This window comes from Pygocentrus nattereri, chromosome 30 (genome assembly GCF_015220715.1).
Source record: "Pygocentrus nattereri isolate fPygNat1 chromosome 30, fPygNat1.pri, whole genome shotgun sequence".
Classification (NCBI taxonomy): domain Eukaryota; kingdom Metazoa; phylum Chordata; class Actinopteri; order Characiformes; family Serrasalmidae; genus Pygocentrus; species Pygocentrus nattereri.
This window is the reverse complement of record NC_051240.1, coordinates 287,059-300,000: the sequence shown is the minus strand read 5'-3', so window position 1 is coordinate 300,000 and position 12,942 is coordinate 287,059. Positions and strand designations below refer to the sequence as shown.

General features: G+C 38.8%; 1 protein-coding gene across 4 annotated transcripts in view; it reads right to left on the bottom strand.

The window, feature by feature from the left end:
* ppp1r16b (protein phosphatase 1, regulatory subunit 16B) overlaps window positions 1-12,942 on the bottom strand; it is a 94,670-nt gene that overhangs the window by 65,732 nt on the left and 15,996 nt on the right. For 2 of the 4 annotated variants that reach the window (XM_037536399.1, XM_037536401.1), the window contains exons 2-3: window positions 2,786-2,958; window positions 1,261-1,640 (exon numbers count right to left, since the gene is read on the bottom strand). In XM_037536399.1, coding sequence (XP_037392296.1) covers window positions 1,261-1,528 — 268 coding nt within the window. In that variant the 5' untranslated portion in view covers window positions 1,529-1,640; window positions 2,786-2,958. Of the gene's footprint in view, window positions 1-1,260; window positions 1,641-2,785; window positions 2,959-3,049; window positions 3,111-12,942 lie in introns of all 4 variants that reach the window. The other 2 variants (XM_037536400.1, XM_017712873.2) reach the window with 2 other exon arrangements.

Here is a 12,942-nt window from a genome sequence, read left to right as displayed (position 1 = left end):
AACTTTATGCAAATGAGCCAAGTTGTGACCATTCAGGTTGTTGATATGTGTCATACGCGTCATGCCCACGGTCACACATAGATTTTACACTGAAATGCACTCTGAGTGGAAGATATAACGGTTGATAAAAACATCATTATAACAGACAATTACTTTTATATATAAAAAGCAATATTAGACGGATTACATTATCATTATAAAACGTATGTAAATATCTAGAATTATATTATAGGTTGGTCTTTACTACACACACTTGTTAGTGCATGATATTTATGTGCATGAGACTTCTGGGGACCTCATTTGCCAGTGCTCATGAGGCTGGAAGAGGTTCCAATACTATGAAGATTCCTATCCTCAAGATTCCTCGAGAGCACAAAAAAAAAAAAAACCCAGAGCAACACCTAAAGATATGCAGGACTCTGAACACTGTAAAGAATAATACTGTGAAGGAGGCCACTACTCTCCACAAAGACATTTCTGCCTGTTCAAAGCTTCCTAAAGATAACCTGGATGAGTCAGAAGACTACTGAACTAATGTTATGTGGAGAGAAAAGGCAAAAAGACATTTATGGCTTAAATGGGAGATGTTGTGTTTGGCAAAATTGAACACTACATTCCAGCATAAGAACCTCATCCCAAACATGGTGAAACATGGTGCTGGCAGTATGACGTTTTGGGGATGTTTTACAACAGCTTGCCATCATTTCATGGAACTATGAATTCTGGACTGTATCAGGAAACAGAAGGTGGGTCTTCCAGAAAAACATAGACAGCAGTTAGCCTACAAAGAATAGTTAAAGCAGGAGAAATGTTGCAATTTGAAATGGCTTAATTACAGCCCAGATCCTAGTCCAGAAGTCTTTGCAACAAATACCTTTGTCAACAAAGACATTTAATGTTAGATCACTTATTTCAATACATGAATGAGATACTACATAATGTTTGTGTTATTGGTTTAGTTTGGTTATCTTTATACACCATCATCTACTGTTAAATAAAGATCTGATCATATTATAGGTCACACTTATGTAGAAATTCACAAAATGACACAAAAGTTCACAAATTTTCTAGCAGTGCTGTAAATAAGCTGCATGTCCTTTGCATATGGGATGATGCGTAAATAAGGCACTATGGGGCAGAACCTTGTTTACAGTTTAAAATTTAATAAACCTGACACAGAGAAGTTTGAACAGAGTAGTCAAATATATACCCTTTTTTACTTTGAAGATTCTAAATGCAAAAAGTGCATAACTTTCTTACCTTCCTCCAAGTCATTTCTTGCTGAGGCCTCCAATAATGCCACATTTGCTGCAAATGACACACGTTTATGATTCTCTGCTGCATTCCCATGGTTTACAAATCCACGTCGTTTGTCAGTCTTTCGCTTTCTGTTCTGCATCTCCTTTTCATAGACAGCCCATCTTTTCAGCTGCTGGGTACGCCGTTTCTGAGCTGCTCGCAGGCGTTCCAGGCTGGGCACCTTGTCCAACTGTTGCAATTCAGTCAACAGTTCAATATGACTTGTCATACTGACCTATAGACTGAGGGCCACAGTTGGAATGTTGAAAGAGGAAAATGCGAAAACCTTAGTGAGGGCTGCTCCAGCAGTTTTCCAACAGGTTTTACCCATCATATGTTACCTGCAGGAACACAAAACAAGATTAAATCTATGTTTTGCATCCTGGATGTATTTTAAATTTCATTGTCCATCAATGTCAGGGATTGTCCATCTATGTAATGACATTAGATTAGATTTTTTTTCAGGCAGAGTGCCTTTAAGAATTATTAGTATGCTTGGACAGTAATGTACATTTAAACAAAAAAAAGTATTGTCTGCTGAATTGTTGCAATAAACAATACATGTGCGCATAACAGATGCTTACCCTTGAAGGAATTTATTGTTGCAAATTGTGCTGTATCTGCGTTATGCATTCTGCATTCTGTATCCGTGTTATACATTCTGTATCTGTGTGTATGTGTTGAAGTTGGATTTTAGGCTGCCTATTTTGTGTTTACCCCTATATGGTCATGTTTGTCACACCTGTTATTTGTCCTGTATAAGCTGGGTCTAATCTTGGCATCAGTCCAGCTATATAACTGTATCAGCCCAATGTCTTGCAGGCTAGCTGGACATTACACATACATTTACAGGAGCCCCCCCCTTCAAACACAAACTACTGGAAGATTATTGTGATATTATGATCACCTGGTCAAATTTGATGATAAATGCTGACCATGCATTATTTAAAGCCTATAAAACAAAAGTATTTGATGTACTGCACATAGATAAAAGGGCTGCTCAAAATCTTGCAATTTCCAAATGATTGTGTGCTCAGTAATATTAAAACGGGGATTTTACAATATCAGTTTCCAAATGCACATCCCACTAGCCAAAAATGAACAAAACAAAAAACAAAACTAATTATTTATTTTCCTTTCATTTTTGATGTTTTATGCCAAGTGAATGTTCTATTCTCTACTAACTGGAGAAAAATTCTTTGAATTCCTATCTATGAAGTGTCTAGGGAAAATCATTCTTCTGGTTTAACTGGAATATACAGGTCATCTTCTGTAATGACTGCATTACCTGATCTTTGATCTCAATATACTGCTTCAGAAATGCTGAACCTTGGGGATTTTAATTGGTTGACCTGATCTGATCACAAACTCACCCTCAAATGTCACCCTCACACAACTTATTACTGATGTTTTTTATACTTTTTTTTGTACTTTTTGTACTTATGTTGTCTGTACTTTTCTCCTTTTCTTTTTAAAATATTTTTACCTTTTGATTGTTTGCCTAGAGCTCTTGTACAGGTTGCCATGGTCCTTTATTCTCTGTTTACGACCATATCTGGAGATAGCGTATGGACCTCTGTTGTTTACAGTAGGGATCAGCTGTTAGCCATAGGCAACACAGTGGTGCTGCACGATGAGAGACCCGATATTCCCCGCGAGCTGAAAAGGAAGAGACAGGGAAGTAGACAGACAGTATTACACTCTGTATAACTGACTATATAAATGTTTGTGTGGAGAACACTGTACCCACCAAGGCTGTTCAGTGTTTCTCCAACAACAAACCCTGAATCAACCTTGATATGAAGGCTCTCCTGAAGGAGAAAAAGAGTGCCTTTAGATCAGGAGAGATGGAGGAGCTGAGAGCTGTGCAGAGGGAACCGAGAGGAACAATCAGGGATGGAAAGGCCAGCTACAGGAAGAAGACGGAGGTACAGCTGCAGAAAAATAATGTCAGTGGGCTCTGGAAAGGCCTTTAAATAATCTCTGCCCACAAGCAACTCGACCCCGAGGTTGTACGGGGACAAAAATGGATGAACAATTTCAATCTGTTTTTCAAAAGATTTGATCACTCACCTCCCCCTAAACAGTCACCCTTAATGAAATCCCCCTCTTCCGCACTCACAATGTATTCTCTTGCCCTCTCTCCTACATTCAGCCTCCTCTTCACAGCCCTCACCTCACAGCCGCCACCCCCCCAACCGCACCCCCATCAATCAATCAATCAACCTTTATTTAGTCTCGGAGAACATTGAGGGTGCCCCTCATTTACAATGTTGCGAAGTTAATCCAGAGCAAGCAATTGATAATGTGTAAGAACATATCAAATGATAAAAGTAAATTTAATAAATGAAGACTCAGATCAGGAAAGTATAAAAAGTGAAACATTAATAATAATAAAAAAAACATTAAAAATATATAATAAAACATAAAACAGAAATTAAAACATACATAAAATGTAAAGGTTAATAAAATTGAATCAAATGAAAATAAAACAAGAGGAAGATAAAAAACACAAATAAACAAATTTATTAAAACAACAAATATTAATAAAACAATAATGAATATTATGAATAATAATGGATAAAATAAAAAATAAATAATAAAGTAATGAAAATAAAAATCAGGAAAAACAGCTGCAGGCAGAGGGGAGGTGATTAGAGAGTAGAAGTTTAAAATGACCATGTGACACCAGCGAGCTGAGCTTTAGTGTGTCCTGTATTAAGTTCCAGCTCGCTGGTGCTGTTACTGAAAGCAGATTTTCCCAGTTCAGTAAAAACCCTTGGTACCTGGCATGTGATCCAGATGGTATCAGTGCCAGGTTCCCTAACTCATGCACAGAACAGCTGTGTGAAATAGTTGAACACATGTTCAACATGGTCCTGAAGTTTGGGAGAGTACAGCACCACAGCTATAGAAAACATATTGTGTGGTACCATTGCGAAAGATGCAGCAACCAGGAGACCTCAGCAGCTACATGCCGGTTGCACTGATGACGCACCTGATTAAGATGCTAAAGAGGCTTGTCCTTGCCTATCTCCGTCCACCAGAGAGATGATGGATTTCCGCTGGCGCATCACCTCCCTCCACCAGTGAACATCCAGGGAACTGACATTGAAGAGTGGACTAAGTATCTGGGTTTTCACCTTAACAATAGATGCGCTGGTCAGATAACATTAGTGCACTTTACAGGAAAGGTCAGAGCAGACTCTACCTGCTTAGGTCTTTTGGAGTGCAGTGACACTCCTGACTACCTATCGACACCGTGGTGGCATCAGCCACCTTTTATGAAGTGGTCTGCTGAGGCAGGAGCATCTTAACAGTGGCAAGAGATTTGACAGACTCAACTACAGGAAGAGACTTTAACAGACTCATTAAGAGGGCCAGCTCTGTTCGAGGAAGTCCCCTACACCCAGTGCAGATGGTGGGAGGATCTTAGCCAGACTAGCATCCATGCTGGAGAATAGCCCCCATGCCATGCATGGAGTTGCATGAAGCAGTTCCTTCAGTGACAGGCTGCTCCACCCTAAGTGTGGGAAGGAATACTATAGCAGGTCCTTTCTTCCTGCTGCTGTGAGACTGTACAACCAACACTGCTCCCAGTAGAACCCTCCTTCCATCCTCTGTTAGACCTCACACACCTATAGTAAGTAAACTGTGAATTCATCACCATTTCCTGCATAACCATAACCATGTGAAGACAGACTGATATAAAAAGCCCACTAATGATCTAAATGTTGGTGTGGAGGTTCTTCAGTGTAATTTTCTGGTGAAAGGGTGGGAAAGAAGGGGGAGGATTAAATGGAGGGAAATTCACATAAAAAGTTATCCAAGTGCAGTAGAGAACTGAATAAACAGCAGCAGTAAACATCAAACAGTGTTCATTTACCTCCAACTATCAGCACTCTGGAAATTTCTCTCCAAAATGTTCTTATCCATTTAGAGATGGAAAGGCAGAAAGACGATAGCTTTCAAAAATAGAAACTATATCACAAGACCACATCAGGCTCCACTCCTGTCAACCAAGAAAAGGTCTGAGGCTACAGGGACACTGAAACTGGACAAGTGGGTCAAAAAAATGTTGCCCAGTATTTTGTGTTGTGACCACTTAACTAATGACTCCGACAATAAAGAAAAGGTTAGCCTGTCTGAAACAAGGGAAGTCACTAGTAAAGAAACATTTTTATGGCTGTTATCCCTTCTGTTCTGAGGGAAGGTTACTTATCGTCACTGGTAGAGAAATCCAGTGTTTTTGTGGCTGTTTTTGTCACTGGTAAAAGCCTAGCATTTCTTATAACTTATCTTCTCAGGTAACGAGGGAAGACTGGTATTTGGGAAGATCAGTGGTTTTGTTATTTTTCCTCTCAGGTAGTGAGGGAAACCCTGTAATGTGAAGGCTGGTCGTTTATATGGGTTATCCTCTCAGGCAGTGAGGAAAGATTGGTTGTGTTTTTGCCTTAGCTTGTTCTCTTGATACCTCACCATGACTAGTATAGGCCAAAAACTACAGAATCTTGAGAGAAACACATGGAAACCTCTCAACTTCAGAAAGAATACACTAGTTAAGGGAGGAACTGAAATGCCTGAATGGACTCAATTTGCATTTGAAAAGGTAATGGATGACCTATATCATCTATATGATCAAAATGCACCACAAAATGCACCACAGAGAGCCACAGGAAGTCATTCTTACCTGTGGCCATCAAACTCTAACTCCCTCAGTGTGTGATTCACAAAGTGTGGTTCATCTGTGCAAAAGTCAATACCAAACTGTACTGTTCGTATGTGTAATAATAATAATAATCATAATAATCATAATAATCATCATCATCATCATCATCATATTATTATTATTATTATTATTATTATTATTATTATTATTAAGTGCAATAACTCAGGTACAATAATTTGAACTGCTTTATACTAGATATTTAATATTTATTAACACAGTCACTGCCACTTTACTGTATTCATAAGAACTTAAATATTGTGTACATATTGCAAATTACTCATCTTTTGTTTTAAATTATTAAAGTGTTTATTCTTTCACATAAACGGTTTCAACTGTAACAACTGCAATTTCCCTCTGGGATCAATAAAGGATTCTGATTCTGATTCAGGTTCTGCTAATAGCTGAGGCAGGCATCAAGTGTAAAGAAAAGAAAACACAGATACATGTTTCCCATTGTAAGGTTGTGTCTGCACCCCAGAATTGAATACAAAGACAGCTGGAAAGGGGCTGGGTGAAGCACAGAGCCTCAGGAAAGATCCATGGTTTTTAGGCCATTGGGGGCCACTCCTGTAGGTGATTAACACACAGTGTGGAACCATACCAGCCCCCTCTAAAGGACATATAGTGGGGAGAGTAGAAACCTCATTGTGTATGAATAATTTCCCATTAACATTAATGAATAGTTTACTGCGCAAATATTTATTTTTGTGTGTTACAGATAAACTGAAGCCTTGTTCCTGCCCAGCATGGCACAAACATCTTGACACTGTAACAATTTTGTGATTGTCCATTAGGGAGAATTAACTGGGGAATTGAGAGAAAATATTTTCAATAGTTATGCTGGAACAGAAAAGGGTCTTCCCCAAACTGTTCCCACAAAGAATTTCCTTAACTGAAACTAAGGGGCCTAGGCCAACCCCTGGAAAACATCCCCATTACATATTCCCTCCTCCAACAAATTTTGTATTTGGCATAATGCAGTCAGAAAGGTAATGCTCTTCTGGGATTCACCAAACCCAGATCAGACTGCCAGAGAAAAAAAAGCATGATTCGTTACTCCACAGAATGTTTCCACTGCTTCATAGTCCAGTGGCAGTGTGCTTTACACCATTCCATCCAATGCTTGGCATTGTGGTTGGTGACGTAAGGCTTGCAAGCAGCTGCTCAGCCACAGAAACCCATGCCATGAAGTTCCCGGGGCACAGTTTTTTTTTTTTTTTTTTTTTAGAACTTTTTAGAAATTTTTATTGAATTTTTAACAGAGCAGATCATACAACTATACCTCAGAGGGTAATTAGAGAGCATTGCGCAAACATTCAGTAAAATAAAATAAACATCTCAGAATAGTGTTTAACAACAGGTTACATTTGGTTTCAGCATCACATAAATCCAGAGTAAGAAAAATAAATTAATGATTAAATAAAATATCTACTTGAAGTGGCAAGGCCGCAGTACCCGACATTACAGCAACAAGTTTACTAACTGGGCTATTACCTGAGCAGAACTCTAGCACAGTCGCACCGTTGGAGTCTTAGTATGTTATTTTTTCCATTTGGTACAGTTCGCCAACTTTTTGGACCCAAGCATTGTAGGAGGGTGGCTCTAATTGCATCCTCTTAATAGTAATGCATTTCAAGGCTACTACAAAAAAGATATTTAAGAGATATGATTTAGCTCTACCCTGTATACCTGCTGGAATGATACCAAGTAAAGCGACTGTGGGATCCTTTGGTATGACTTCCTGAAAGATCTGATTTATAGTCCTATACACCTTGTCCCAAAAGATTTGTAGTTTAGGGCATGACCAGAAGATGTGTGTGTGTGGTTAGGCACTGCTGTGCCACAGTTTCTCCAGCTTGGTACTCTAGGGTCCACCTTAGCGACAACATCCGGTGTCATACAATATCTGCTGATAATTTTCCACTTAAATTCCCGCCACATATTTGAATTTGTAGTTACCTGTAGTACCTCTGTCCATGCCCCCCCCACATTTCATCAGTAATGGTTTTGGCCGTCTCTGCCTCCCATCTTTGTTTTGTCTGAACAGGTTCATGTCGACTCATTGACAAAAATACCTTGTATAATTTTGTTATCAAATTCTTATCCCCTTCACCTTTTTTAAATTTGGTTAAGAAGTTTTAAATTGGTGTGGGGTTCAGCACTCTTTCCCATTCTTTGTGTGTAGTCAGAAAAGAGCGCAACTGTAAATATCTAAAGAAATCATTTTTTTGAAGTTGAAAATGTCTACGTAGTTGTTCAAACGACATAAAGTTGTTTGTATCAATTAACTGATGAATAAACATGAGCCCCTGATCAGCCCATTTTGCAAAGCCTTTATCTAAGATGTTAGGAGTGAAGGATTTAATGTCCAATGCTGGTTAAAATTGAAAGTGCTTCAGGCAACTTTAATGCAGCTCTAACTTTATTCCAAATGTTGAGTGTTTTCTAGTCCACAGTGACAAACCCTTTATTGAAATATCTAAAAATGGCAATACCTTTAACGGCTCAGGGCTCATTGTTTGTTCAATGCTCAGCCATCGTGTAGGAGTGTCGTTTTGGATCCATGAGATTAATGGCTTTAATTGAGCTGCCCAAAAATAGTATTTTAGAACTGTAAGTCCCCCTTCTGCCTTACTTCTTTGGATTGTTTTGTATTTTATCCGGGGGTGCTTACTTTGCCATATAAATTTTGAGATTATTTTATCCAATTCAACAAACGTGGATGTTGGAATTCCTATTGGTAACATTTGGAATAGATACAGCAATCTTGGAAGAACATTCATACGGAGAGTTTCTATACAGCCAAAAAGGGAAAGAGGTAACAATGCCCATCGCTCTAGACCATTTTTGATTATGTACAGTATTTTACTGTAATTAGTGTGAAACAAATCATGTAATGAAAAAGGGATATTGATACCTAGATATTTAATGCCCTCTTTAGACCACTTAAAACCACTTTGTTGCTTTATCCTCAGTGGGACATTGCCATTGACCTCCATTGCCTGTCTTATCAACGTTTATTTTATAGCCAGAAAAATGTCCATATATAGAAATCACTCCCTTTAAGTGTGGTATTGATGATGCAGGCTCTGTCAAATATAATAGAACATCATCTGCATATAGTGAGATTATGTTCTTCTGTGCCAATCAAAATTCCTTTAATGCCATCATCATCCCTAATAAGTTGGGCCAGCGGTTCAATACTTATTGCAAATAAAAGGGGTGACGCGCTCTAGGTTGAACCTTGCCGATCTAAAACCACTGACTCTGACAGCCACCTGTGGGGGTGAATAAAGTGTGTGTATCCAATCTACAAAATTGGGCCCAAATTTAAACCTCTTTAATGTCTGAATTAGGTATTTCCATGACACACGATCAAATGCCTTTTGGGCATCTAAAGAGATTATATTTGCTATAGACTTGTTCTCTTTTTGGTGAGATATAATGTTCAATAGACAGCGTAAGTTATTTCCATAGTGCCTCCCAGTAATAAATCCGGTTTGATCTGGATGTATAATTTGAGTTATTGTGTAATTTAATCGTCTAGCAAGTATAGTTGTTAGAATACATACATCTCCATTGAGCATAGACAATGGTCTATATGAACCACAATTGGTAGGGTCCTTACCTTCTTTATGCAACACTAGTATTGTTGCATCAGACCATGATGGTGCCATTGTTTTGGTTTCTAGAGCATAGCGATATGCATCCAACAAAGGCGGAGGATATCTCCAAAACATTTATAGAATTCATTTATGAAACCACCTGGGCCACGACACTTATTATTCTTAAGGGATGAAATGACTTGTTTTATTTCCCCTTCCTCAATTGGCTTATCCAATTCTTTAGCTACTGTATCAGATAATTCAGAAATGTTTATATTTTGTAAGTAATTTGCTATACTGGCCTCATCAGAACAGGTATCAGTGTCTTGGTACAAGACTTTATGTTTATGCTGTTTATGTTTATCCTGTTTATGCTTATATTGCAGTGCTCTTATTCTTTCCTCTAATTCTTGCTGTTTGGCTGCCTTTTGCCTTTTTCTTGCTGTTGCATAAGAGATAATACTGCCTCTTAAATAAGCCTTTGCACAATCCCACAACATAATAGGGGATGTTTCAGGTGTTCTATTTGTATCTAAATAATTCTTAAACTCTGTTTTGATGAGAGCAATGTAATCCTTATCATTAAGAAGGGAGGCATTAAGTCTCCATTGCCTAAATGATGTAGTCAGGCCTATGTCCCACTGGATCACAACAGGTGCATGATCAGAGATTTTAATGGGCAATATTGTGATATCTTCGATTCTGTGTAACTCAGCTTTAGCCGTAAAAAAAGTAATCAATCCGTGAGTAAGATGCATGTCTGTTCGAATAAAAGGTGAAGTTTTGGGAAATTTGGACCGCCATATATCCACCAATCCGGCTTCTGCGGATAAGTTTTTAAGCATTTTACCCATTCTAGATATGGGTGTTTGAGAAACGGGTTGTCTATCTAAGTTTGACATGACACAATTAAAATCTCCTCCCATAATCAGGAGACCGGAACTGTATTCTGCTTCTTCTTCTTCTTCTTTCGACTGCTCCCTTTAGTGGTCGCCACAGTGGATACTGGAACTGAATTCTGCGATCGTATTAAATACTGACTTGACAAACCCCGGTATGTCTTCGTTAGGAGCGTAAACATTTATAAATGATACTGCTATTCCATCAATTGTACCATTTACTAATATAAAGTCTGCCCTCCCTATCTGTATCAATGATTCAGTGAAATTAATTTGCCTATGTATTAATATGGCCACACCTCTTTTCCTACCAGAACAGTGTAATGAGTAATAACCTTTATCAGCCCAAGATTTTATGTTCATCATCTGATAGATGGGTTTCCTGTAGAAACGCTACCTGACACCTTGAGTTGCAATAATGTTTTCTTCCTTTTGATTGGACTATGGAGACCCTTCACATTATAACTTATTATGGTTAATGTACTCATGGCTATTTTATAACATATTTAACATTAAGAAATTGTGTTGGAGGCAAAGACAACCTGCTGACATACAGGACTGGTCATTTGGGAAAGGTAAATGCCAAAACCCAAAATGAAGACATAAAATGCGGGTGCCACGACCGGTTGCTGAACAATACTCCCAAGCCTTGCAAGGGTGACATGCAAATGCTCTGTTGCTCATTTAAGTGTAGTTAGATCCTCGGGGAACAGAAGGATCAGAACGCAAAAAACACAACATTCTCTAACTTTACATGTTACTAACATGATGCAAAATGTGGGTTTAAGTCCCTAGCCACTACGCTTGAGCAGCAACAAACACAGGCCACAAAGATTGGCTGCGTACAATACCAGTGAAAAGGAGAAAATATAAAGAAATAATGTATAGGAGTTCAAGCTCCTGCAGATATAAGTAAATGTACATACTTTAATGACATATGAAATCTTCAAAAAATATTCATACAAAACGTGTAAGACGATTCTAGCTTTAACTGTACATAAGGAGATTAGTTAAACGCAACAATGTTGGCCATTTTTCCTGAGACATACCATTATGGAAAAACAAAGCGTTCATACTCACAATTATTAGTTGAAAAGGCAACTTAAAACAAAGCAATGTTCGAGCATTAGGGTGCAAGTTGCCTCAACGTAGCTTTTAGTGCAAGTTTAAGTTTCAGTTTCAGTGTCTGTAGTGGGAAGAATAGTCTCCTTGATGTAATCCATAGCTTTTATGGGATCTCGAAATTCCTTACTGTCCTCTTTATAGGTGATTTTAAATCTTGCTGGATAAAGTAATCCAAAGCGCACGTCGCCCCATCCTCGTAAAGCTTTCCGTGCATCCGTGAAAGCAGCATCTCCATCGTTATGCAGCTTAGCAATGATAACATGGGGACTGTCTTGCGGTTTCTTGGATGTAGGTGTTCGGACTTTTATGTCCCAATCCATCTTCAGCACTTCTTTGATAATTTTGGAGACCTCGTTAGGGCTGGCGGAATTCGGCTGCTCGTCAATGGCGGCTATGCGAATGTTTCCGCGCCTCATTCTCCCCTCCATATCCTCACACTTGTCCCGTAGCTTTGCTAGCTCGCTCTGGAGTTCAGTTACAGTGATCTGCAATGCAGATACCTCATCGGACCACGTTGATAGTCCACGTTTCACGTCTTCAATGTCTTTTCATAGAGGTGATTTCTGCTAGTGTTGTGGTAGCGTTGCTAGCCGTTTCAGCCCGCGCTGCTTTAATGTCAGCCTTAAGAGCATCGAGGTCTTCAGACAGCGCACCCCGTATTTCTTCTCTTATGATTTCGGAAATATCACCTCGTATGGAGGATAAAATCTTTTTTGCACTATGCACCTCAGTACTTGGCAACCCCACTGTGTCCTTTCATGGTTGAGTTGCTGGGGCTCCTCATTCCATCCTATTACAGTATCATACTCAAATTCAGTGAGCTCTTTAGAATGACCCATTCCTTCACAAATGTAGGCAGACTGCATGTGATTTTAAACATCACAAAAGGGAATGAATAAAACATCTGAATACAATAATTAAGAGGTGTATCCCTGTAATTTTCTCCACATGGTGTTTATATGAAAAACTGCTCCACTAAGAATGTCATCACAACAAGTACACAATGTCATAAAAGTATTCATCAATTTCAGGTCAACATTCAACACAGTCAGATCCCAGAAGCTAGTCAGCAAACTCTTCTCACAGAGTCTAAGCTCAATACTCTATTACCAGGTTTTAGACTTCCTTAACAAGAGACCATACGGTCTTTACATATCAGGCATAAACGCTAATTTTTGGATAGCAAAAATGCAGCATTTGTTTTTCATCCTGTTTTTGTGAACTTTCACAAACAACATGAAATGACTGGCCAGTCCCTGATGTCTTTGGTTTTGGAAAGGCAACG